This window comes from Pelophylax lessonae, assembly GCF_965119305.1.
Source record: "Pelophylax lessonae genome assembly, chromosome: 4".
Lineage (NCBI taxonomy): Eukaryota > Metazoa > Chordata > Amphibia > Anura > Ranidae > Pelophylax > Pelophylax lessonae.
Window position 1 is genome coordinate 59478786 of NC_138771.1, and position 25203 is coordinate 59503988.

Sequence of the window (25203 nt, forward strand, 5' to 3'; positions counted from 1 at the left end):
CACACACAGCCCCTCCCTCCCAAATAAAGTTAACCCCTTCACTACCAGTGTATTTTTACAGTAACAGTGCATATATATAGCACTGATTACTGTAGAAATGTCACTGGTAACCCCAAAAGTGTCAAAAATGTCAGTCAAGGGTCCGATCTGTCCGCTGCAATGTCGCAGTACCGCAAAAAAATCGCAGATCGCCGCCATTACGCGTTAAAAAAAAAAACCAACAAAAATGACAAAAATCTTTCCCTTTGTTAGTAAACGCGATAACTTTTGCGCAAACCAATCAAAATACGCTTTTTGCGATTTTTTTTACCAAACATATGTAGCATAAAACAAATTGGCCAGGGGATTTTTTGGGGGGAATTTCATATAAAAAAATGTGAAAAATATTGCTATTTTTGCAAAATTGACGCTCTTTTTTTGTTTATAGCGCATGATCAAAAAATCGCACAGGTGATCAAATACCACCAAAAGAAAGCTTTGTTTGTGGGGAAAAAAAGGACGCCAAATTCGTTTAGGTACAGCGTCGCACGACCGCGCAATTGTCCGTTAAAGTCACGCAGTGCCGAATCGCAAAATACCCCCTGGTCGGAATGGGGGTAAAATCTTCCGGGGCTTAAGTGGTTAACCGACATATCCCATTGGATGGGTTTACCAATTTAAATTTTGTTTTTCAGTGTCATAGAGTTTCATGAATCAGTGACAATCTATAATGGAAATAATAACATTTCATAGTGCTTACCACTGATGCTGGCCGAATGCCATCCTCCAGCTGCCACTTCTTTCATTGGTACCCCATGTAGCGCTTCCACTATGCGAGGTTCCCAGACATCTTCTACATCTCCATGTCCCAGCTCCCCATGTCTAAGAAAGAAAAAGAAACAAATCAAAACACGTTCATCTCTTCTCATTGGGGCTGGTCTACCAAAGCTGGGCATGGACGGATCGAAATTCAGCTGGTTCAGCAGGGGCCGACGGAATTTCGATCCATGTATGGCTGTTCCTGCTCTAACCATTGACTCCTGTTGAGGCGGACTGTTGGAAACATTTGTTAACCAGCCAGCTACAGCCGCTGATCCCTATTCTGGCATCGGACAGTCCTGCTGTCAGAATACAATAGCACAGCAGAGAGGATTTCTCCATCAATGTTGATTGTGTGGATGGGGGAATCCGTTTGTTTTTTTTCATTCAGCCCGCTGGGCTGATCAAAAAGAAAAAAATCTGTCTATGGCCAGTCTTAATTTCACTCTATGCTGACATCATAATTCAACTGGATTTAATAAATTTTAATTTAATAAAAACCAAATTATTATTACTACTAGAGATGCACGATTAATTAAAAAAATTGTGATCTTGGTTCACCCCCCCACCCCCCTCACGATCTTAAAACAGCATGTCCTCGATTCTTACAGGGCCGTTTTCTGCTCACTCACAGCTGTCAAAAAAAAAAAAAAAAAAAACACATTGTTAAGGCTGCCAGATTTATAAACACAATGCTTTACAATGTATCTTTTCACTCTTTTAGATCAAAGGAATGAACTTCCATCTGTAAGTGAAGGCAGGTAAACCTCTTAAAGCAGAGTTCCACCAAATTCCGCTCATTTGCTCCCCCCCCCGAAAGGTGCCAAATGTGACATGGGGGGGGAGCAAATGAGCGGAATTTGGTGGAACTCCGCTTTAAGAGGTTTACCTGCCTTCACTTACAGATGGAAGTTCACTCTAAAAGAGTGAAAAGATACATTGTAAAGCATTGTGTTTATAAATCTGGCAGCCTTAACAATGTTTGACAGGTACCCTTCCCCACTTCCGGGAGGCAGCGCCGCCCCTCGAAAGTTTGCCCCCCTCCTCCATCCCCTGCCACCCGCATTAGGGACCCGCCCGTGAAGCTGCAAGGCTTCACCGCAGGGTTCCCTCACCGGCAATGGAACATCGGCTGCAGTGCCGACATCGCTGGACTCCAGGACAGGTAAGTGTCCTAATATTAAAAGTCAGCAGCTACAGTATGTGTACAGTATGTGTAGCTGCTGACTTTTAATTTTTGGAGGGGGAGGGGGTGAGGCTGGAACACCGCTTTAACTACCTCAATACTGGGCACTTAAACCCCCTTCCTTCCCAGACCAATTTTCATCTTTTAGCGCTGTTGCATTTTGAATGACAATTGCGCGGTCATGCAACACTGTACCTAAACCAAATTTGTGTCATTTTTTCCCCACAAATAGAGCTTTCTTTTGGTGGTATTTAATCACCGCCAGGTTTTTTCTTTTTTGGAGCACAAATAAAAAAACACCGAAAAGTTTGAAAAAAAAAACGTTTTTTTGTTTAGGTTATAAAATTTTGTGAATAGATACGTTTTTTCCTGCACTGATGAGCACTGATGACGCCGCACTGACAGGCACTGATGAGGAGACACTGATTGGGTGGCACTGATGGGGTGGCACTGATATGCAGCACTGATGGGCACTGATATGTGGCACTGATAGATAGCACTGATATGTAGCATTGGTGGGCACTGATAGGCAGCGCTGATGGGCACTGATAGGCAGCACTGATGGGCACTGATCGGCGGCACTGATGGGCACTGATAGGTGGCACTGATCAGCACTGATGGGCCGCACTGATTGGCACTGATGGGGGGCACTGATGGGCACTGATAGGCAGCACTGGTGGGCAATAATGGGCACTGGTGGATGGCAATAACGGCACTGGTGGGCAGCACTGATATATGGCATTGATGGGCAGCACTGATAGGAGAGCACCACCCCTGGTGGCCATGGTGGGCATCCCTGGTGGTCATGGGTGGGCATCCCTGGTGGCTCCCCATCCCCCCCAGGGCTGCACTGGTAATCAATGTTCTGATTACCAGCACAGACCCCCCCTGTGATCAGTGAGTACTTAGAAATACTCACTGATCACCCCAGCTCCAGTATCGATCCTCTTCTTCTCCTCACTGACAGGATCTGTCAGGAAGGAGAAGAGATCGAAGCCGTTACAACGGCTGTATTTACATTGCATGACGGCTGTGATTGGACACAGCCGTCATGTGATCAGGAGGGCCAATCACAGGGCCCTCCTGACGCATCTTGTTGCGCTGTGTCCGAGGGACACAGGCACATTGAGATCCAGATGCACGCGGCGGCGCGATCTCGCTCCTTCTGAATGGACGTTCCGGAACGTCCATTCAGAAGGACGAGACTCCCACCCGGCCGTATATTTACAATGGCCAGGTGGGAGGTGGTTAAAGACTAAACCTATTTCTGACACATGTTGCTTACAAGTTAAAATCAGTATTTATTGCTAGAAAACTACTTAGAGCCCAGCCCGCAAACATTATATATATTTTAGCAGAGATCCTAGAGAATAAAATGTTGATTGTTGCAATCTTTTATGTCACACTGTATTTGCATAGAAGTCTTTCAAACGCAGTTTTTTTGGGGGGAAAAAAAAATACACTTTAATGTATTTTAAAAAAAAAAAAACTAAACAGTAAAGTCAGCCCAATTTTTTTGTATAATATAAAAGATTATGTTACGCTTAGAATAGTGAGAGAATCGTGATCTTTATTCTAAGCAAAAAAATAGTGATTCTCATTTTATCCAGAATTGTGTAGCTCTAATTACTACTATACAGGATTTATTACTACTATACAGGATTTATTACTACTATACAGGATTTATATAGCCCCAACAGTCTGCACAGTGTTTACAAATAAAGGGAGGCAGAACAATTACAATGCAATTCAAGACAAGAGGGACGGGAAAGCCCTGTTTGTGAGAGCTTACAATCTAAAAACGGAGGGTCAAGTAATACAAAAGCTAATAACTGAGGAATGAGCTGACGAAGAAGGTAGGATTCCAGTTATTAGATGGAGGTGAGATAGAGTAGACTTCCCTGAAGAGATGAGTTTTCATGAATCGCCTAAAGAGAGTAGGAGACAGCCAGATAGATTGAGGTAGGAAGTTCTAGAGGATGAGAGAGGCTCTGGAGAAGTATGCAAGCATGGGCTTCCTACAAATCTGATAGGGAATTTGAAGTGAATACAAAAGTATAATAAGATGTTCTTTTTTTTTTTTTGGGGAAAATCAGCCTCAGGGTATTTTAGTAGTTAAATTTACGTGGGTGAGAAAAGACAGATGGAAGGCAGTATAGGATAGCGTAAAGAAAGGTTCCATATGTGGAGATGTGTATCTAGTACACATGTTGGGAGTGAATAGAACACTGGAGAGAAGTATTAGGGACCAGCTGCATACAGCACTGGGGTGTGTGGGTCCATTGTGAAGGAATTTAATGAACACTTGTGAGTCTATTTTTCTATGTCTGTTTTTCATATATATATATATATATATATATGTAAATATGCATTTCTGAATTCCTTACTCAAAATGGCCATTACTAGATACCCCCTCCATCGAAATGGAATTTTGTGAGGAAGATGGCGCTTTGGCACAAAGCCCTTCCTTAAAGATAACATTCATAAACTCGAAGGGAGTTACTTTATAATGGAAATGACTAATCAGAAAGCTGCAAATAATCAGTATTATGCTAATATTATGCTTATGACCTACTAACTTATGACACCGCCTACTAACTATATAACACATATGCACAGTAGAAATAAACAGGAAGTATCATTTACCTGAACAATGTGTGTCAGTGTGATCTCCTCGTGCATGCACTACAATTATTTAATTAGATCCAGCAGCAGAAATCTATTTTGAGCCTGATTGAGGTTCGCGAATCATTACACTATCACCTCCTTTTCCTATGTTCCCAAGAATGCATAGACAACAATCGTTCTTTTCTCCTCTCCATGTATCTCCTGGCTATTGATGGCACACAATATTGAGGTTTGCACAAGCCCGAAGCTGGACAATATCCTACCTGCCGGCTCCCCAGGTCATTACTTTTCCATCAGAGGTCAGCAGTACAATGTGCTCATTCCCTAGTGCAATCCTCTGAGCCTGGAGTGGGAGCTCCCTGAAGAATGGAGGCTGGAGTAATACGTAGCCATTGCCCAGCAGGGGGAAGACTGCAAATAATACAAAAAATTGGAACGTTATTTCTACAGGGCAATATTTAAACATTATATTTAAGCAATCGTGATATTATCAGCATTATTCCTAAAAATAAAATTCTATGTATCCAAAATAAATCTCTTCCTCAAGTGTAGGATGAAGATCCCCTGACATGTATTCATATAGACCGGGGGTTAGAAACCTGTAGATCGGGATTTACTAGTAGATCATGGACAGGTGACTGGTAGATCGTGGTCTGGGCTTGCTGACCCGCCATCCCAGAGCATCAATCAGAGTGCAATGCAGAGGGACTACTTGTAAAGTTGGAGGTGTAGTAGGGAGCAGGAGCCGCATAATCCAATGCCTCCTCTGTAGTGCCGACTCCTGTCCCATGTGGAGTGATACCAACTGCACTCCACCTCTTATCCCGGCTAGCGGTCTCCAGAGTGGTGCCAGCAGCAGGAAAGAAGAGATCCTCAGGTCAGTGTGAAGCAATACACTGGGCATAATAGTATCGGGCTGCTTTCACACTGATGTGCTCGGGTTTACCCACACCGCGGGTGAAGTGCATTGTACCTACAGTTTTCTGGCAGGTTTGCTGGGCTTAGCCATAAACTTCTATTACATCCTGAGGGTTTTGTGTACTTTCTGAAAGCGCACAAACTCCTGAATGCAGAATAGAAATCCATGGCAAAGCGCAGCTAACCCAGGAAAGTCACAAATGCACTGCGCAGCACCTGCAGTGCAGGTAAACCGCAGGACATCAGTGTGAAAGAAGCCTTATAGGGGATTCAGGACAGTAAGAGTTCCTTTACATTTGCAGTTTGGAGTTTGGGGGGGGGGGGGAGGGGTAAAACCCCACAGTTAGGAAGCACTAAGAAGCACTTTGGGCACTGAAGCACCTTTTGAAAAGCACTCTACAAGATAATGAATTTCTGCTTAACCACTTCCATACCGAGTCATGTAAAATGACATCGGCAAAGTGGTTGTCTAGATCCGGGCCGCCGTCATATGACGTCGGCCCGTTCTAGCAGCCAGTGCGCGACCCCGGCGGCGCGCAACGGCGCGATCAGGGATGAGGCTCGTCCCTCGGACATAGCCCATCCCTGATCAAGGTAAACAGCCAATAGAAATTGGCTGTTTACCACGTGATCGGCTGTGTCAATCACAGCCGATCACATGAGCGGCTCCAGCACGAGCCGCTCGTTCTCTCTGCAATGCGCGCCCCCGGGGGCGCGCAGAGCAGCGATCGGGGACGAGGCTCGTCCCTCGGACAGAGTCGATCCCCGATCTAGGTAAAGAGCCAATGAAATTGGCTCTTTACCACGTGACCGGCTGTGTCCAATCACAGCCGGTCACAAATGTCAACAGAGAGCACGGTAACTAGCTGTCACCGTGTTCTCCTCCTCACACACTGATCCTGTGTGAGGAGGAGATTGTGGTAACAGCTAGTTACCAACTACAGTGCACCCTAAACACACTGATTGCCCCCCCCTCCAATAAAGAGCACCTGTCACTAGCCCATCAAAGTACCCGAGTACCTGTCACCAGCCCATCAGGTACTCAGATGACAGGTACTTGGGTACTCTGATGGGCTGGTGACAGGTACTCGGGTACTTTGATGACAGGTACTCAGGTACTCTGATGACGGATACTCTGATGACAGGTACTCGGGTACTCTGATGACAGGTACTCGGGTACTCTGATGACAGGTACTCGGGTACTCTGATGACAGGTACTCGGGTACTCTGGTACTCTGATGACGGGTACTCGGGTACTCTGATGACAGGTACTCGGGTACTCTGATGACGGGTACTCTGATGATGGGTACTCGGGTACTCTGATGACGGGTACTCAGGTACTCTGATGACGGGTACTCAGGTACTCTGATGACGGGTACTCAGGTACTCTGATGACAGGTACTCGGGTACTCTGATGACAGGTACTCGGGTACTCTGATGACAGGTACTCGGGTACTTTGAGTACCTGTCAACGGAGTACCCGTCATCAGAGTACCTGAGTACCTGTCACCTACCCATCAGAGTACCCGAGTACCTTCCACCTGCTCATCAGAGTACCTGACGCCTGAAGTACCCGAGTATTGCCGCCTGCTCATCAGTACCCATCACTACTCATCAGTACCTATCGCGTATCAGTACTGATCATCAGTACCCATCAGTACAGTATCACCTATCACCTATCAGTCAGTGAGTACTACTCATCAGTACCTATCACCTGCCTGTCACCTGCCCATCAGAGTACCCGAGTACCTGTCACCTGCCTATCGGAGTACCCGAGTACCTGCCACCTGCTCATCAGTACCAGAGTACCTGTCACCTGCCCAACAAAGTACCCGAGTACCTGTCACCCTTCATACAGCCACCATGTCCAAGTCCAAAAAGGTTTATATACGTCCTCCGTTTAAACCTAAATACCGGTGTTATGGCAGCAGATAGCTGCCATAACCCTGGTATTTTTTTAAACGGTGGACAGTTGGCTTTCCGATAAGGGTGGTCCCAGCGGCGGATTCGCCGTGGGATCACCCTTCCGGGATGGCGGAAGAGGCGCCCCCCCCCCCTCCCGACGCGTTCCGGTCCTTTTCCCCGCTTACCGGACCCGCCGGCAGCGGGGAAAACGATCTGGTCCCGAATCCTCACAGACAGGATGTCGAGTGAGGGCAAGCTTGCCCTCACTTGACTCTATGGTCTTGGAGGACCGGAGCTACGGAAAATGTTGTTGCCTAGCAACCGGTTTAAAGGTCCTTTTTTTTTTTTTTTTCATTTTATATAATAATTTTTTTTTTTTTCTATCTTTTAGTGTACTTGTGAGATCTGAGGACTTTTTGACCCCAGATCTCACAAAAAAGAGGTCCTGTCGTGCCTATTTCTATTACGAGGAATATTTACATTTCTTTTAATAGAAATAAAAATGATCAATTTTTTTTTTTTTTAAACGGTGTAAAAATAAAAAATAATAAATAAAATAAATAGTAAAAAAAAAAAAAAAAAAAAAATTAAAGCGCCCTGTCCCCGTTAGCTCGCGCGCAGAAGCGAAAGCATACAGAAACCCCGCCCACATATGTAAACGGTGTTCAAACCACACATGTGAGGTATCGCCGCGATCGTTACAGCAAGGGGAATAATTTGAGCCCTAGACCTCCTCTGTAACTCAAAGATGGCAACCTGTAGAAATTTTTAAATTATCGCCCATGGGGATTTTTAAGTACCAAAGTTTGTCGCCATTCCGTGAGCAATTTTGAAACATGACATGTTGGGTATCTATTTACTCGGCGTAACATTATCTTTCACATTATGGAAAAAAATTGGGCTAACTTTACTGGTTTCTTATTTTTTAATTAAAAAAAGTGAATTTTTTCCAAAAAAATTGCGTTTGGAAGACCGCTGCGCAAATACGGTGTGATAAAAAAATATTGCAATAATCTCCATTTTATTCTCTAGGGTCTCTGCTAAAAAAAAATATATAATGTTTGGGGGTTCTAAGCAGTTTTCTAGCAAAACAACTGATTTTAGCTTGTAAACACCAAATGTAAAAAATAGGCCTAGGCAAGTGGCTAGGATGCATGATGATGCTCCTTGGATGTTAGGCCCCTCTATATGGCTAGGCTGTGAAAAAGTCTCACACATGTGGTATTGCCATACTCAGGAGGAGTGGCAGAATGTATTTTGTGGTGTCATTTTTGCTGTGTACATGCTATGTGTTAGGAATATCCTATAAATTGACAACTTTGTGTAAAAAAAAAAAAGTTTTCATTTTTTTCCCACATTTTCCAAAAACCTGTGGAAAAAAATCATATGTTCAAACGACCCATAATGCCTCATAGAATATACGTTGGAGTGTTTGCTTTCCAAAATGGGGTCATTTTGTGGACTTTTCCATTGTATTGGTGCTCTAGGGCCTTGAAAAGTGTGATAGGTAGTAAGAAAGTTTTATGTGTATTTATGCTCCTAGAATGCCTGAATGTGCTTCTTGGACGTGGAGTCTCTTTTTGTGGCCAGGCTGTGTAAAAGTCTCACACATGTGGTATCGCCATACTCGGAAGGAGTAGCAGAATGTATTTTTGGGTGTAATTTTTGCTGTGTACATGCTATGTGTTAGAAATAGCTTATAAATTGACAACTTTGTGGGAAAAAAAAGAAAAAAAATTTTTTTTCTTCATTTTAGCTAGAATTGTGGGAAAAAATTACAACTTCAAAAAACTCACCATGCCTCTTACTAAATACCTTGGACTGTCTACTTTACAAAAAGGGGTCATTTGGTCGGTATTTGTACTGTCCTGACATTTCAGGGCCTCAAGAAAGGACATAGGCAGTCAGTACATCTGGTGTGATCAATTTTCAGTAATTGGTACCATAGCTTCTAGACTCAATAACTTTCGCACAGACTAAATAATATACACTAATTTGGGTTAATTTTACCAGAGACATGTAGCAGTATACATTTTGGCCCAAATGTATGAAGAAAAATAAATTTTTTGCAAAATTTTATAATTGAAACTAAAAAAAAGTGTTTTTTTTTCAAACTTTTTGCTCTTTTTTTGCATATATCACGAAAAAAAAAAACCCCAGTTGTGTTCAAATACCACCAAAAGAAAGCTCTATTTGTGTGAAAAAAATGATAAAAATGTTGTTTGGTTACAGTGTAGCATGACTGAGCAATTGTCATTCAAAGTGTAAGAGTGCTGAAAGCTGAAAATTGGTCTGGGCAGGAAGGGTGTCTAACTGCTCTGTATGGAAGCGGTTAAATATTTATTTCTAGTTTATGAATTCATGTTTTTTATTTATCACATTAATTTTGTTTATGAATTTAGCAGCTTTGCACTTTTTTGCTGTTTTGCACAGTGTTATTCTTGTAGTGGCTGAGAACGAGGTTTCAATGCCTTCCTGAACCCCCTTGCAGCTCACAGGCACCCTGTTATTCTACCATCATGCACACAATGGGAATTTATACCATCACACTGATATCTGCACTGACAATAGACAGAAAAAAAAAGACTTGGTAAACTCATAGCCACTAGGGATGTGCTCAGGAGTGTTCGGATCGTAGTCCCAACCCACCTGAGCAATCCCACCAGGAGGCCGGCACTGCACACAGCCAATTGTAGGCAGCGTATGTATCTGCAGCTGCGGCCCGGGAGATGCCTCACTGCCTATGATTGGCGGAGTGCAGTGACGGCTTCCTGGTGGGATTGCTCAGGTGGGTTGGGACTAGGAACCAAACACAATTAACCACTTAAGCCCCAGGCCTATTTCTGACACTTTTTGTTCACAAGTTAAAACCAGTATTTTTTCCTAGAAAACTACTTAGAACCCCCAAACATTATATATATTTTTTTAGCAAAGACTCTGGAGAATCAAATGGCGGTCATTGCAATATTTTTTGTCACGCGGTATTTGCGCAGCGGTCTTTAAAACGTAATTTTTATGGAAAAATTACGAAAAATCACATTTCACTGCATTTAAAAAATACTAAACAGTAAAGTTAGATAATTTTTTTTGTATATTGTGAAAGATGATGTCACGCCGAGTAAATAGATACCCAACATCTTACGGTTTAAAATTGCGCACACCCATGGAATGGCGACAAACTACGGTCAATAGAAATCTCAATAGGCGACGCTTTAAATTTTTTTTAACGGTTACCAGTTTAGAGTTAGAGTGTAGCTCTTTTTTTTTTAATTATTGCCCACGCTCTGGCGATCACATGTGTGGTTTGAACAGTGATTTCATTCGCGGTTCAACTTCTGTATACATTTTCTTTCGTGCGCGAGCTAACGGTGACGGGGGCGGCTAAAATGTATTATTTTTTTTCCTATTTTTTTTTTTTTAACTTTATTACAGGTTTTTTTAAAAAAAAATAAATAAAATCTGATCACTTTTATTGCTGTCACAAGCAATGTAAACATCCCTTGTGACACCAATATGCAGTGACAGGTACTCTTTATGGAGGGATCGAGGGTCTAAAAGACCCCAGACCCCTCCACTACACTTTCATGTATGCAAAACGCTGAAAACTGCCGTTTTTTAAATCTGCCGCCTTTTGCAGCAGAGTAACCCGGAAGTGAAGTCATGGACGCCGCCTCCAGGTTACGTCATCGGAGACCCGATCGAAGCCGCTTCCGGCTTAGATCGGGACTCCATTCAGCCGGCGGACACGCCGGCTGGGTGCTCGGGTCTCCCGGTGGAAAGCCGACCGTTGGCTCTAAACCACGGTATCGGGGTGATGCCTCTAGCTAGAGGCATCACCCCGGTATAACACCGCAAAGTTTGCCGACGTAAATATACGTCACTTTGCGGTAAGTGGTTAACAAGACACAAAAGGATTCCAGGCTCTCCTTACCGACCAGTCTGCGACCAACCGAATTAAAATGTCAAACAGTATGCGTTAAAAACAGGGGTTTAGTTGCACACATTTGCAAATACATGTGTAAGCCACAGAGCCCCGACAAGGCACCCCATTATCTGTGGTCCTAACTCTAAATTCGGTGAGTCTCCAATTATTAGAGACTGACAGAATTCAGAGTGAGGACCACAAATAATTTGGTTGGTCACACCCACAGACTGGTCAGTAAGGAAAGCTTGGAATCCTTTTGTGTCTTGTTATATGCGTTGCCCTTCCAATTCTCCTTGCTGCAGAGACCAGTTACAGGTGTGGGCACTGGGCAGTAACCATTTGTTTGTGCTAGGATCCGAACACGCCTGAGCCCAGCACTAATAGTCATTTGTGCTTTAAATGCCAGGTAAGCCAAGTGCAGAAATAATTGTCTTTACCAGATTTATTTCCAGGGGGCACCTCCATTTTCCACATGGGCTCTGGCAGCGTTCCATCAGGATGTAGAGAATTGGTGTTCCAGCACTCCACCCTGTCCTTCATTAGAACAATGATGTACTTCTCTGATGGCAAGACATCCTGACAATCCAGGCCACCGAGGCGGAGATCCTGCTGGGAAGATCCACCAATGAATCCGGACAGAAGCAAAGAGCCATCGTCTGCAAAATAAATCCAAACTTTACTGAAGCCGCAAATCATTGCAAGACTCATTCTTTACTTTCACTCATGGCATTATTATTTTTTTATTTTCCAAAAATATATAATAATACACAAACATGTCAAAAGGAAAAAAGACATAGCAAATATACGTGAATTATTCCATTGTCCTACTCCTTTCGTACCCCCCTCCCTCTTCCTCTCTTTTATTTCCATCTTCTCTCCTCTCCTTCCTCTTCTCTTATCCTTCCATTAGATCAGTATATATCCTTGTTTTTTTAAACTCTATACAGGATTCCCACAAATTTGTACATTTTCCCATCTCATCTTCCCTGCTACATCGTAGGTATTCTAAATTCCTTGTTTTTTCCACTTTTTTAAACCAATCTCCTACTGTAGGGGCCTCTTTTTCTTGCCAATATCGGGGTATTAGGCTTTTGGCTGCATTATTCATATAAGGGATTACAGTTCGTTTATATTGTTTTACTGAACCTTTTACGCCATGAAATAGACACTATCACGGTTCTTCAGGGGTCTTTATATTTGTGATCTCCTTTATTTGTTTTAAAACTTACTTCCAATACTTTTTTATTTTAGGGCATTCCCACCATATGTGGGTCATAGTTCCCACTTCCTTACACTAGGGATCGACCGATTATTGGCAAAGCCGATATATAGGGAGCCGATCTGCACTTTCCCCGATATATCGGAACCGGCCCCGGAGGTTACCGATATTTCAGAAAAGGGCTTGTACCGGAGTGATTAGAGGCATCATCCCGGTACCGGCATCCATAGCCGACGGTCGGCTGTCTTGTAATGACAACCAATGCGGCTCAGAAGCTGCTCGGCTGTCATTACAAGGAGCGGGAGGGGACGCCCCCTCCCGCGGCTCGCCCAGGTCTCCCATCCCACCGGAAGACCTGGGCAACCAGCCTGCACGGCCGCCGAAGATCCGATCAAAGCCGCATTCGGCTCTGATCAGGTCTCCTTGTAAAATGACATCACTTCCGGGTACTCGGCACCAAATTTAAAAAAATTACAGCATTCAAAACAGCCAAACTTGGCGTTTTGAATGCTTTTAAGTGCAGACGAAGGGTTTGGGTCTTTTAGACCCCCAGATCCCTCCTCAAGAGTACCTGTCAAGTGAAAAAAAAAAGAAAAAAACGTTTTTTTAATGTACGAAAATATCGGCCCATATCGGCCGATACCGATACGTGATGACCAAAATATCGGTATCGGCAATGAAAAAACGATATCGGTCGATCCCTACTTTACAACCTCCACAGCAATATGGCGTTTTCCCTGTCTGATATTTATGTGCTTTATCTGGTGTTATATACCATCTAGACATGCATTTATAGTTAATTTCCATAGTATTAATTTTAAACAGCCGAGCCATGTACCATTCTCAGAATTTTTTCCTCACTCTCGGCATTATGACTGTAAAGCAAGGCAAAGGAAATATTTTGGAAACTTACACTGTATCAAGACATTTATGTCAGTATAGAAACTGCAAGAAACCCGGAGAGAAAACTGGAAGAACTTCAACTTTATCAGGAAAAAGAGATTTCATCAACCCATGTCCGCCATCACAAAAAGTTCTAATTTCTTATGGATATCCAAACTGTCAGTGACAAAGGCCTCGTACACACTGGACATTTAATGCAAAAGAACACACAGAGGGTGCAAACACCTAGAGCAGGGGTGCCAAACTCAATTTCATCACGGACCGTATTAGCATTATGGTTGCCCCCAAAGGGCCAGTTGTATCTACAGGACTAGATTTCCTGTGCACCCCACACTTCCTGACATCAGATGTCAAGAACCCCCCCACCATCAGAAGTCAAGAGTCCCCAACCCTCCCTTACATCACAGTGCACCCCCCTTACCTTGTGCTACTGCAAACCTGGGAAGCAGAAAGTGCAGGATCTGGAGGAGGACCAGAGGAGGGCTGGAGTCAGGTGCCAGAGTCTGCTGAATGCTGAGATTAGGAGAGGTGGAGACTAGGGTGTGCTGCACAGAGAGGCGCTGGACCTGTAGGAGTTATGCCTTCCTCTCTGCTACTGACTGCTAAGAAGGGGAGGGGGCCAAGACGAGACTCTCTGTGGCTGCAGGGAGAAATGCAGGATCTGGCGGAGGAGATCTGTCTTCCTCTCTGCTGCCTACCCCTGAGACAAGGTGGGGGACTGGGGGTGAAGACGAATAGGGTGCTGCACCTGCAGAAGAGGTGGAGGGCCACATGAAATGGCCTGGAGGGCCGGATTCAGACCCCGGGCCTTGTGTTTGACACATGTGGGCTAGTGCGTTACCCAAGGTTTATTATAAAAAAAAAACAAAACAAAACAGCCTATGGAATACTTACAAAGGACAGAAGCAACATGCACAACAACAACAATTTCTGATGGTCAACCAGCGTGGCAGAGAGTGACAAAACTGCAGGCGAGGTCGGCAAGCCGACGCGTTTCAGGGAAGCATTCCCTTCCTCAGAGCTCATTAAGAAGGGAATGTTTCCCCGAAACACGTCAGCTGCCCACATCCCCTACAGTTTGGTCACTTGTTGCCACATTGGTTGACCATCAGAGATAACTTTTGTTGTGCATGTTGCTTCTGTCCTTTGGGAGTATTCAATCGGCTGTTTGGTTTTTTATAATAAACCTTGGGGTAATGCATTAGGCGTCTCCACCCCCTGTGTGTTCTTTTGCAGTATATGATTGGATTCCCCTGTCTGAGGAAGGCTGCACCCCTGAAGCAGTGCTCCTGGTCTGGTGACTGTCATTTTGAGCGTTGGAGTATTGGTTGTTCTTTTGTAAACTGGACATTTAGCCCTGGTGCATGAGATCCCGATGTTTAGGAGTAGATGGAAGCACAGATGCACTGTTCAGCCCCTGCTGCTGGCAACCTTTAAAACTATGATAAGCTAAAAACTTCTGTGGCTGGACAGTGCACCAAGCAGTACTAACAATTAAAGCCATATGTGCCCAGGGATGAATGCTCGGTACACAGACTGCTTGTTTTCCTGGAGCGCACACAGTGTGACACAGGTTGCCCCAATGAACATGTGATGTTAGTATCCCTGGAGGTTTTGGGGCGGGGGGGGGGGGGGAGGAATGATCAGGACCAGGTCCTGCAGAAAAGCCACCTAAAGTGACACTAAACTCCAGTTTAAGAAACTCTTACAAAAGTCACTTCAATTGCTCTCAGACCCCCCCCCCTCCTTCTAAAAACTCAAAAATCCTTTGTTTTTTGCTACTATGATCCAGCTTCCTGTTAGAGGGTGACTATGTTCATTCACCATGGTCCCACTGTATGTAGGAATGTAGTGATCCTCTCTTGCTAACTCCGTGATGGACCATGGATAGATCTCAGGGTAGTATGGACCATGGATAGATCTCAGGGTAGTATGGACCGTGGATAGATCTCAGGGTAGTATGGACCGTGGATAGATCTCAGGGTAGTATGGACCGTGGATAGATCTCAGGGTAGTATGGACCATGGATAGATCTCAGGGTAGTATGGACCATGGATAGATCTCAGGGTAGTATGGACCACAGGCTCAGCAATAGCATGCAAACAAAGCTAGCAGAATATTAGCATGCATTAACCAGTTATGGACCTGTGCATCATTTTGTGCACTGGGTCTGGGGCGAGCTCATGTTCCGCCGGCGACCCGCTCCCGCTGTGATTAAAGCCGATCAGCAAGTCCAGCGGACCCAATGTTCGTCAGCACCCCGCGATCATTAGCAAGAGAGGCAGAATGGCGGTCTGCCTATGTAAACAAGGCAGACCGCCGTTCTGTGAGAGGGGAAGATGACGATCCTGTGTTTCTGCTAAGCAGGAACACGGATCTCTGTCTTCTCCTAGTGAAAGCATCTCCCCCACACAGTTAGCAAGTACTCCCAGGGAACACATTTAACCCTTTGATCGGCCCTGATGTTAACCCCTTCCCTGCCAGTGTCATTAGTACAGTGTCAGTGTATATTTCTTTAGTGCTGATCACAGTATTAGTGTTACTGGTCCCCAAAAAGTGTTACTTAGTGTCAGATTTGTCCCCCGCAATGTCGCAGTCCCACAAAAATAAAAATTCCATACATCTATCCCATAGTTTGTAGCCGCTATAGCTTTTGTGCAAACCAATCAATATATGCTTATTAGGATTTTTTTTAAACAAACATATGTAGCAGAATACATATTTGCCTAAACTGATGAAGAAATTTGAGTTTTACATTTTTTATTGGATGTTTTAAAGCAAAAAAACTGAATTTTTGTAAAATCTTACCTGTAAAATTCCTTTCTCTGAGTCCTCCGAAAAAAAAACAAACAATATTTCTCTTACGTCCTCCGACAGTCGCCGCCTCTTCATATTCGTCACAATGGGGTTATTGACCTTTGCTCCGTAGGAGTAGCTAGGCAACAGAATATGTTAATATCAAAGCTTTTAGCATACCCAACCCCTAGGGGGTGGTCCCCTCAGTCAATACCCTCCTGCTTCCTGCATTCCTACCTCAGTTTCAGTAGTATAGCAGTAGAGTACATAAACAAACCCCAAAAGAGAAGCGGGGGCGGCGACTGTCGGAGGACTCAGAGAAAGGAATTTTACAGGTAAGATTTTACAATAATTCCGTTTTCTCTTACGTCCTCCGACAGTCGCCGCCTCTTCATATTCGTCACAATGGGGACGTCCCAAAGCAGTGTAGACATGAGGGGTGGGAAAACAGCAGCCGCGCCTAAAGCAACGCAATACCCACATCAGAGAAAGGAACCTTACCAAAGGAAGGAAACCAACTGGGCAACACGAAAAAACTTGCTCAACAGGAGCAACAACCCAGGAAAACAAATAACCTAGGGATAAAAACATACCAACAGCCAAGGGTCCAAGAAAAAAACAAGGAACCCTAAGGCACTGCCGCACAAAGAACCTTGGGGCCAAAGGAAGCATCTGCCGATGCCTGAACATCCACTTTGTAGAATTTTGAGAAGGTGTGAACGGACGACCAAGTCGCCGCCTTACACACCTGGGCCACAGAAGCCCGATGATGCCAGGCCCAAGACGTACTCAGAGATCTTGTAGAGTGCGCCTTCACAGGCATGGGGGGAACTTTTCCCTTCAAAGCATAGGCCTGTTCAATTACCTATCTGATCCATTTGGCGATGGTAGAAGCCGACGCCGCCATGCCCTTCCGAGGCCCCTCTGGAAGGACAAATAGAGAATCCGTCTTGCGAAAGGATTCAGTCGATGACAGGTAAAACCCTGATCGCCCGAACAACATCCAAGGAATGCAAAGCCACTTCCTTTGGATGTTTAGGCTTTGCGCAAAGCGAAGGCAAGACAATGTCCTCATTGAGGTGAAATTCCGAAATCCTTTTTGGAAGGAAAGACGGGTTAGGTCGCAAGACCACCTTATCCAAGTGAACCACCAAATACGGAGATCTGCAGGACAAAGCAGCCAGCTCCGACACCCTACGAGCCGAGGTGATTGCCACCAAAAAGGCGACCTTCTTGGACAACATTGACGAGATCTCCCTGATTTTTTCAAAGGGAGCATGTTGCAACACGGACAGAACAAGATTCAAGTCCCATGGAGGCAAAGGCTCCCTCCTAGGAGGGACCAGATGCCGCACCCCTTGAACAAAGGTGCCAACCAAAGAATTAGACGCCACAGGGCGTTGAAAGAGAACGGCCAGAGCAGAAATCTGACCCTTAATCGTGGCCAACGCCAAACGCTGGTCCACGCCCGTTTGAAGAAAAGCCAACACTCTTGATACCGAGTACGAGCGAGGGGAATACCCCCTGGACTCACACCAAGCAAAATAGGCCTTCCAAGTACGGTAGTAAACCTTCCCCGAAGAGGACTTTCTAGCCTTGATCAAAGTGTGAATGACCTCAGGGGAGAGACCCCTATCCTTCAGGATCTGGGTTTCAACAGCCAGGCCGTCAAAGCCAGCGACTGTAAAGTAGGATGAAATATCGGCCCTTGAGACAGGAGATCTTCTCGAAGAGGTAGACGCCACGGAGCGTAGACCGCCAGATTCACGAGGTCTGCGTACCAAGACCGGCGAGGCCAGTCTGGTGCCACCAGAATCACCGTTTTCGGTTCCGAGGCCAACCTGCGAAGGAACCTGGACAGCAGCTGAATCGGTGGAAAGGCATACATCAGACGATACTGATGCCAGGGCGCCACCAACGCGTCTGAGGCGTCTGCCCGAGGATCGCGCGTCCTTGCCACAAACCTTTTCACCTTGGTGTTCAAACGAGACGCGAACAGGTCCACATCTGGGGACCCCCACTTCTCGCACAACATCAGAAAGACATCCGGGTGAAGGGACCATTCTCCCTGGTCCAGGGTCTGGCGGCTCAGATAATCCGCCTGCCAGTTCTCCACCCCCGGAATGTGAACAGCAGATATCGCCGGGACGTGCGTCTCGGCCCAAGATAGAATGTCGGCTACTTCCCAAGCCGCTCGGACACTCCTGGTGCCCCCTTGGTGGTTGATGTAGGCCACCGCTGTGGCATTGTCTGTCTGCACCCGAACCGGACGGCCCTGCAGCCTGTCCGACCAACGCCGAAGGCATAGATTTATCGCTCGCAATTCCAGAATGTTGATCGGAAGGGAGGACTCCTCCTCCGAGCAAGTTCCCTGAGCGGACAAAACCCCCCGAACACCACCCCAGCCCGACAGGCTGGCATCCGTGATGATCACTGTCCACGAGCAAGGGCGAAAGGACTTGCCCCCCGACACCGCCGGGGACTGGAGCCACCACAGAAGGTCCCTTCTGGTGCGATGACATCAAAACAGGAGGACATAGTTCATCCTCCAAATGCAGCGTTTGCTTGATAGAAGCAACCAACTCATCCATGAGTGCAAGCTCTTCAGACGAGCCAGGGGGAGAATTATCAACCCCTTCCACCTCAGCCTCCCCTTCAGACCCCGCAAGGTCTAGAGATGAGTGAGACCCTGAGAAGGGCACTCCAGCCATAGCAACCCCATCGCCCTCTGAATCAGAGGAAATGGACACACTGGGCCTTTTTGTGGATCGATCAGCCACCAGCATCTGCACCTGAGCAGCTAGGTTAGCCACAATAGTAGCCAGATCAGCCCCCTCGGGGGAAGCAGCAGCCCCTTGGCCCCCTACCAAGGAGGGGGGGAACTTGCTTTCCTGAGAATCCATGCCCCAGTAATTTAGGAAAAAAAGGAGTACTGCCCCTTTAAGGTCGCGGCGAGCGTAGCCCACCGCACTCACAGAATACACCGACCCCCACAAGGACAGGAATACAAGGCAAGGAATACAGGAATATGGAAAGGTAAAACCTGGAGGGATCACACAGGCTGCTGCACCGATCGCTGTCCCAGAGGAAAAGGAAGTGATGCAAGACTGACCGCCCTTATGAAGCCTATGCAAAGGCTACACAAACATGGCCGCTGGCTGAGGCTCCATAGGCAGATACAGAAAACAGCGCTGACATGAGGCCGGGTCGATCGCCGCCAAAATGGCGGCGCTTGGCGCCAAAAACGCCGCTCTTTGCACACAGGACCGGCCACCATGCTCGCTGCAAAAAAATGGCGGACCGCAGCAGCGGTCACCGCACAGTATGCCCCAAAAACGTAGCACAAGCATGCCACACACAGCATACAGCATGTCTCACAGAACTCTCAGCCTGTTACACAGAGCAGAGCAGGAGAGCCCCCCCCCCCCTCTTCAGCCCACAGAAAGGCAGCGATTACTGACAGGGAGCTCAAAGGTTTTCACAGACATGCAGGGCCCCACAGTCCCAGACTGACACCCAAAACAGACAGGTCCCCACACAGAATACACTTACCATCCGGATGGCGTGGGGAACCCGCACAAGCGATCAAACCGCTGCACTAGGGACAGGGAGAGTCGCAGCCAGGACGCAGTGGAACTGCGGTGCGAAACCGCAAATGGCGTCCGGTGAGGTAGCCACCTCACCGCAGCATCCCTGCAGCGAACAGGGATGGGTCGTTCACAAATGCCAGGGAAACCTGAGCTGAACGCTCGATGGCAGGCTGGGAAGCCACTGGCCCTGAACCCTGGTACCCAGGGAGGCCAGCCCGAGACCCAGCTCCGCATGATCATCTTCATCCGAAGAACTAAACTAATGCTGAAAAATAACAGCTAAGTAAAGAAGAGAAAATACTTGAAATAAAATCAAAAAGAGAGAATAGAGGCTGAGACTGAAATCCCAGCACAGGTTAAGCCTGCTAACTCCTTAGCTAGACAATTGAAACTGAGGTAGGAATGCAGGAAGTAGGAGGGTACTGACTGGGGAGACCACCCCCTAGGGGTGGGGAATGCTAAAAGCTTTGATATTAACATATTCTGTTGCCTAGCTACTCCTACGGAGCAAAGGTCAATAACCCCATTGTGACGAATATGAAGAGGCGGCGACTGTCGGAGGACGTAAGAGAAATATTGTTTGTTTTTTTTTATCAAAATTGTCGCTCTTTTTTTGTTTATAGCGCAAAAAATAAAAACTGCCGAGTTGATCAAATACCACCAACCGAAAGCTCTATTTGTGGGAAAAAAGGACATCAATTTTATTTGGGTACAGCATCGCACGACCGCGCAATTGTGAGTTTAGGTAACGTAGTACCGTATCGCAAAAAATAGCCTGGTCATGAAGGGGGGGGGGGGGGGAATCTTCCGGAGCTGAAGTGTTTAAAAGGGGATTTACTCCAGAGATAAAAACTAGAATTCTATCACTTTACAAAACTCTGGTTTGGTCACATCTGGAGTATTTCGTCCAGTTCTGGTCACCAATCCTCAGGAGAGATGTGCTGGAGCGAGTCCAAAGAAGAGCAACCAAGTTAATAAAGGGGCTGGAGGACCTCAATTACGAGGAACGAATAAAAACATAAAATTTATTCTCCCTGGGAGAAGAAGCGATAGGATCCCAACATACAAATCTTCCAATGGTAACTCCAGCATAGAGGAGTAAACTGTTTAATCTTGGATCTCTAAAGAAGTTGGGCGAGAAGCAGTTCTGTCTTCCCCAAAAGGGGGACCTCCGCTTGTTTGCTCCCCCTCTCCGCTGCCACATTTTCCACCTGGGGGGGGCTTGCAGATACCTGTCAAAACCAGGTGCCCGCTCCCACTTCCGGGTAAGATTGCCACAATCATTGTGCGGTGATCTACAAAACTTCCAGCCCCTCCTCCTTCCCCCCTGCTGCCTTCTGAGAAACACACAGAGGTCCCAGAAGGCAGCGGGACCATTCAGGAAGTGCAGCGCCACTCGCGCTTGCGCAGTAGGAAACAGGCTGTGACGCCGCAAGGCTTCACTTCCAGTTTCCCTTGGAGAAGATGCCGGCGCCTGCACCCGGAGCCGATGGGGTGCTGAAATAGCGGGCCCCCTGGACAGGTAAATGTCTTTATATTAAAAGTCAGCAGCTACAATTTTTTTATTTTTTTTAAACTGTGCAAGGGGTTCTTTACTGTTAGAGCTGTAAGGATGTGGAACTCCCTTCCACAGTTGGTGGTGTCGATAAATTAAAAAAAAAAAAAAAAAACACTTTTAAAAATATAAAATGTCTGAGGAAGCAAATGAGCGGAAGATCCACTTTTGGGTGGAAGTCCGCTTTAAAGAGTTAGACTTTTTCTGACACTTTTTGCTTACAGGTTAAAATCACTATTTTTTGCTAGAAATTTACTCAGAACCTCCAAATATATATATATATATTTTAGCAGAGACCCTAGAGAATAAAATGGTGGTCGTTGCAATATTTTATGTCACACTGTATTTGCGCAGCGGTCTCTTAAATGTAATTTTTGGGAAGAAAATGCACTTTAATGAATAAAAAAAAAAACTAAACAGTAAAATTAGCCCAATTTTTTTCTATAAAGTGAAAGATAATGTTACGCTGAGAATCGTGATATTTATTCCAAGCAAAAAAAAATTGTGATTCTCATTTATTTTATCCAGAATCGTGCAGCTCTAATGTGTATGGAGTATTTTTGGATAATAAGCTTATTGTTTACTGTCACTTTAACCCCCGCCCCCCCCCCCCCCCCGACAAAAAAAATGTATTATCCGATTGTGTAGCAGAGAAAAGGGGGAGGGGAAAAATAATGGCAAGCGATTGAAGAGGATAAAGGTCCAGAATATTGTATGAACAGTTACTACACATCACATCCATAAACCCAACATGCAGTGGAATGTTCAATTAAATAGATAGATAGATAGATAGATAGATAGATAGATAGATAGATAGATAGATAGATAGATAGATAGATAGATAGATAGATAGATAGATCAAAATATTATGTATAAATATCAACAAAATGTAAAGAAAAAAAATAATAGAAATATAAAATAAACTTTATATACAATTAATAAAAATATATAAAATAAACATTATATACAATGTAAAATATATAAATATACAATAAAATACAGGCATAACAATAACATTTTTAAATAATAAATAAATATAAATGTAGAAATATATGGAAGCTGCTTTATACCTGACCCCCCTCCTAGAAATGCTCATCGCCTGGCCTGAACCATTTTTTCTCACTGATCCAGTACAAGCACAGTGCATGTTTCTCTGTTCACAGGCAGCATTGGCCATGCAGGGCTCTGCATACAGCTGTACAGTGTGGACAGGATGACGTATATCTCCATGATATATATTATGTACCGCACCATGGCTTCTGTTTGCTGCACATAACCAGAACCTTTCCCCCCATTCACCCAGCCAGCCACATGTGAGAGTACATCAGGACAATATCATATCTAACCACTAGGTGTCGCACCTGTCACAAAAGCCGAGTAACTCCAGGAGGGAGCCGCTCTGAGGATCTTCTGCCCCGGATCTGACCCTCTAATAATCGGTACCGGTTCCGGGACGGGTAAAGTCTGCCCCTCCCCCTCTCCCAGTTGCCCGAATCCTCTGAACCCGAAGCCGAACCATAACATGGGAAGCAGCGAACAATAAGCCAAGAGCAAGAACCGCACTACTTCTCAGAGCAGCTACACTGAGCGGTTTTTCTTTGTGCGCATGCGTGAAAAGAACCTGCAGTGCAAGCGCTCCCCCTACCGACTATAGAGAAGATTGCATCCACTGCTGACCTTACTGGGGTCAGGGGCCCTTAAAGGAGAAGTATAGCCAAAGCTCATTTGGTTGTACTTGTCCTATGGATCACAGGAGTGCAGTCCTTTCTGCATTCCTGCGACCTGTTTTTAGCATAGAGTGGTCTGAAGTCCGCTGACATCACAGAGGCGGTATAGGCTAGGGCCTGGATCCGCCCACAACCCTGGACCAGCACTACGGGCCGCTCTTGCCCCCTCCGCGGCCCAGCACTCTAGTAAGCACGGGGGGGGGCAGCAGATGGAGCCCTGAGAACCGAGTGATCGGCGGTGTTTGATCGCTCAGTTCTCAGTCTTAGAGCTGGCGGGGGACAGATGGGTAAATATGATTTAAAAAAAAATACTTCTCTTTTAACCACTTTAGCCCCGGAGGATTTGGCAGCTCAATGACCAGTCCAGGCCCTATTTTGCGATTCGGCACTGCGTGACTTTAACGGACAATTGCGAGGTCGTGCGACGCTGTACCCAAACTAAATTGACGTCTTTTTTTCCCACAAGTAGAGCTTTCTTTTGGTGGTATTTGATCACCTGTGCGATTTTTATTTTTTGCGCTATAAACAAAAAAAGAGCGACAATTTTGAAAAATAATATTTTTTACATTCTTTTTAATGAAATTCTCAAAAAAAAAAATTTAAAAATCAAAATTTTTAAAATTTTTGGCCAATTTGTTTTCTGCTACATATTTTTGGTAAAAAAAAAATCGCAATAAGCGTATTTTGATTGGTTTGCGCAAAAGTTATTGCGTTTACTAACTACAGGAAAGATTTATGTCCTTTTTTTTTTTTTTTTACTAGTAATGGCGGCGATCTGCAATTTTTTGCGGGGCTGCGATATTGCGGTGGACAGATCGGACCCCTGACTGACATTTTTGGGGGGACCAGTGACATTACTACAGTAATGAGTGCTATAAATATGCACTGTTACTGTAATAATGACACTGTCAGGGAAGGGGTTAACTGTACTGGTGATCAAGGGGTTAAATGTGTCCCTAGGGGTGGGATTCTAACTGTCAGGGGGTTGGGCTTGTGAAGTCATCACAGAGAAATGCGATCCTATATAGCAGGATCACAAAGCCTCTGTGATCACTTCAGTGAGAATGACAGACGGCTGTGTTTACATCAGCCGTCTGTCCTTCTCTCTCAGCTGCGGGAGATCGCGAGTGGCTGGTAGCCATCGGAGCCGCCGGTCACACGAACTGGCTCCCCGGCTGACGAGCGAACGAGGACGCGCTTGCCCCTAGATCTCCTGAGCGAGCGACGTAGTACTACGTCGGTTTGCCCAGGAGCGGCTGCCTGCCGCAGTAAATCTGCGGTGGGCGGTCGTTAAGTGGTTAAAGGCTTAGTTCACCTATAAAAAAAAAAAAAATGTCTGTAAAGGCGAATGAACACTTTACAGAGACACTACACATAATACACAATACATAGTCCATCTTGGGAATGAGCAAGAGGGTGGCTATGTTCCTACATACAGTAGCATAAGTCCCAACTGTCCCTCATTCAGAACAATGTCCCTCGGTCCCTCTTTCCTCCTCTTTTGTCCCTCATTTTGGTCTGATCTTTATAGTTGAATATTTATCTTTCAGAAAGTGTTTCCCAATGCTAAACTTTTCATCCAATTTCTAAATTGCTGAATTTGTAAATGTCAAAAGCCAACATAAAAGAATAGTAGTGGTTAAAAAAAAAAAAAAAAAACTAACCAGAAAGTTGGGAGGTATACAGTGGGATCATGGAGAATGACTGTAGCCACCCTCTACCAGGAAGTCTGATCACAGCAGGAAAAAGAAAAATTGAGTTTGGAGATTTGGAGGAGGCTGAGAGCCATTAGAGGGACTTTTTTGAGTTAGGAACACATACTTGAATAGAATTTTTGTTTTAAAACCAGAGTTTAGTGTCATTTTTAAGATAATTTTAGGGTACACAATCATAATATATGGTCACATTTTTAGTCAAATATAACGTTGTGCAGAGTAAATAGATACCCAACATGTCAAACCTTGAAATGACATGTACTCGTGAAGCAGCAGCAATCTTCAGTACCCTATATTCTCCATAGGTGATGCTTTAAAAGCCCCCACAGGTCATTGGT

At 45.2% G+C, this 25203-nt stretch overlaps 1 protein-coding gene across 1 annotated transcript in view; it reads right to left on the reverse strand.

The window, feature by feature from the left end:
• RCCD1 (RCC1 domain containing 1) overlaps positions 1 to 23006 on the reverse strand; it is a 46609-nt gene extending 23603 nt beyond the window's left edge. The window contains exons 1-4 of the mRNA XM_082253240.1: positions 22785 to 23006; positions 11798 to 12016; positions 4876 to 5023; positions 740 to 861 (exon numbers count right to left, since the gene is read on the reverse strand). Of these exons, the coding sequence (XP_082109366.1) occupies positions 740 to 861; positions 4876 to 5023; positions 11798 to 12016; positions 22785 to 22947 (652 nt within the window). The 5' untranslated portion in view covers positions 22948 to 23006. The remainder of the gene's footprint in view (positions 1 to 739; positions 862 to 4875; positions 5024 to 11797; positions 12017 to 22784) is intronic.
• Between the last annotated feature and the right edge of the window lie 2197 nt (positions 23007 to 25203).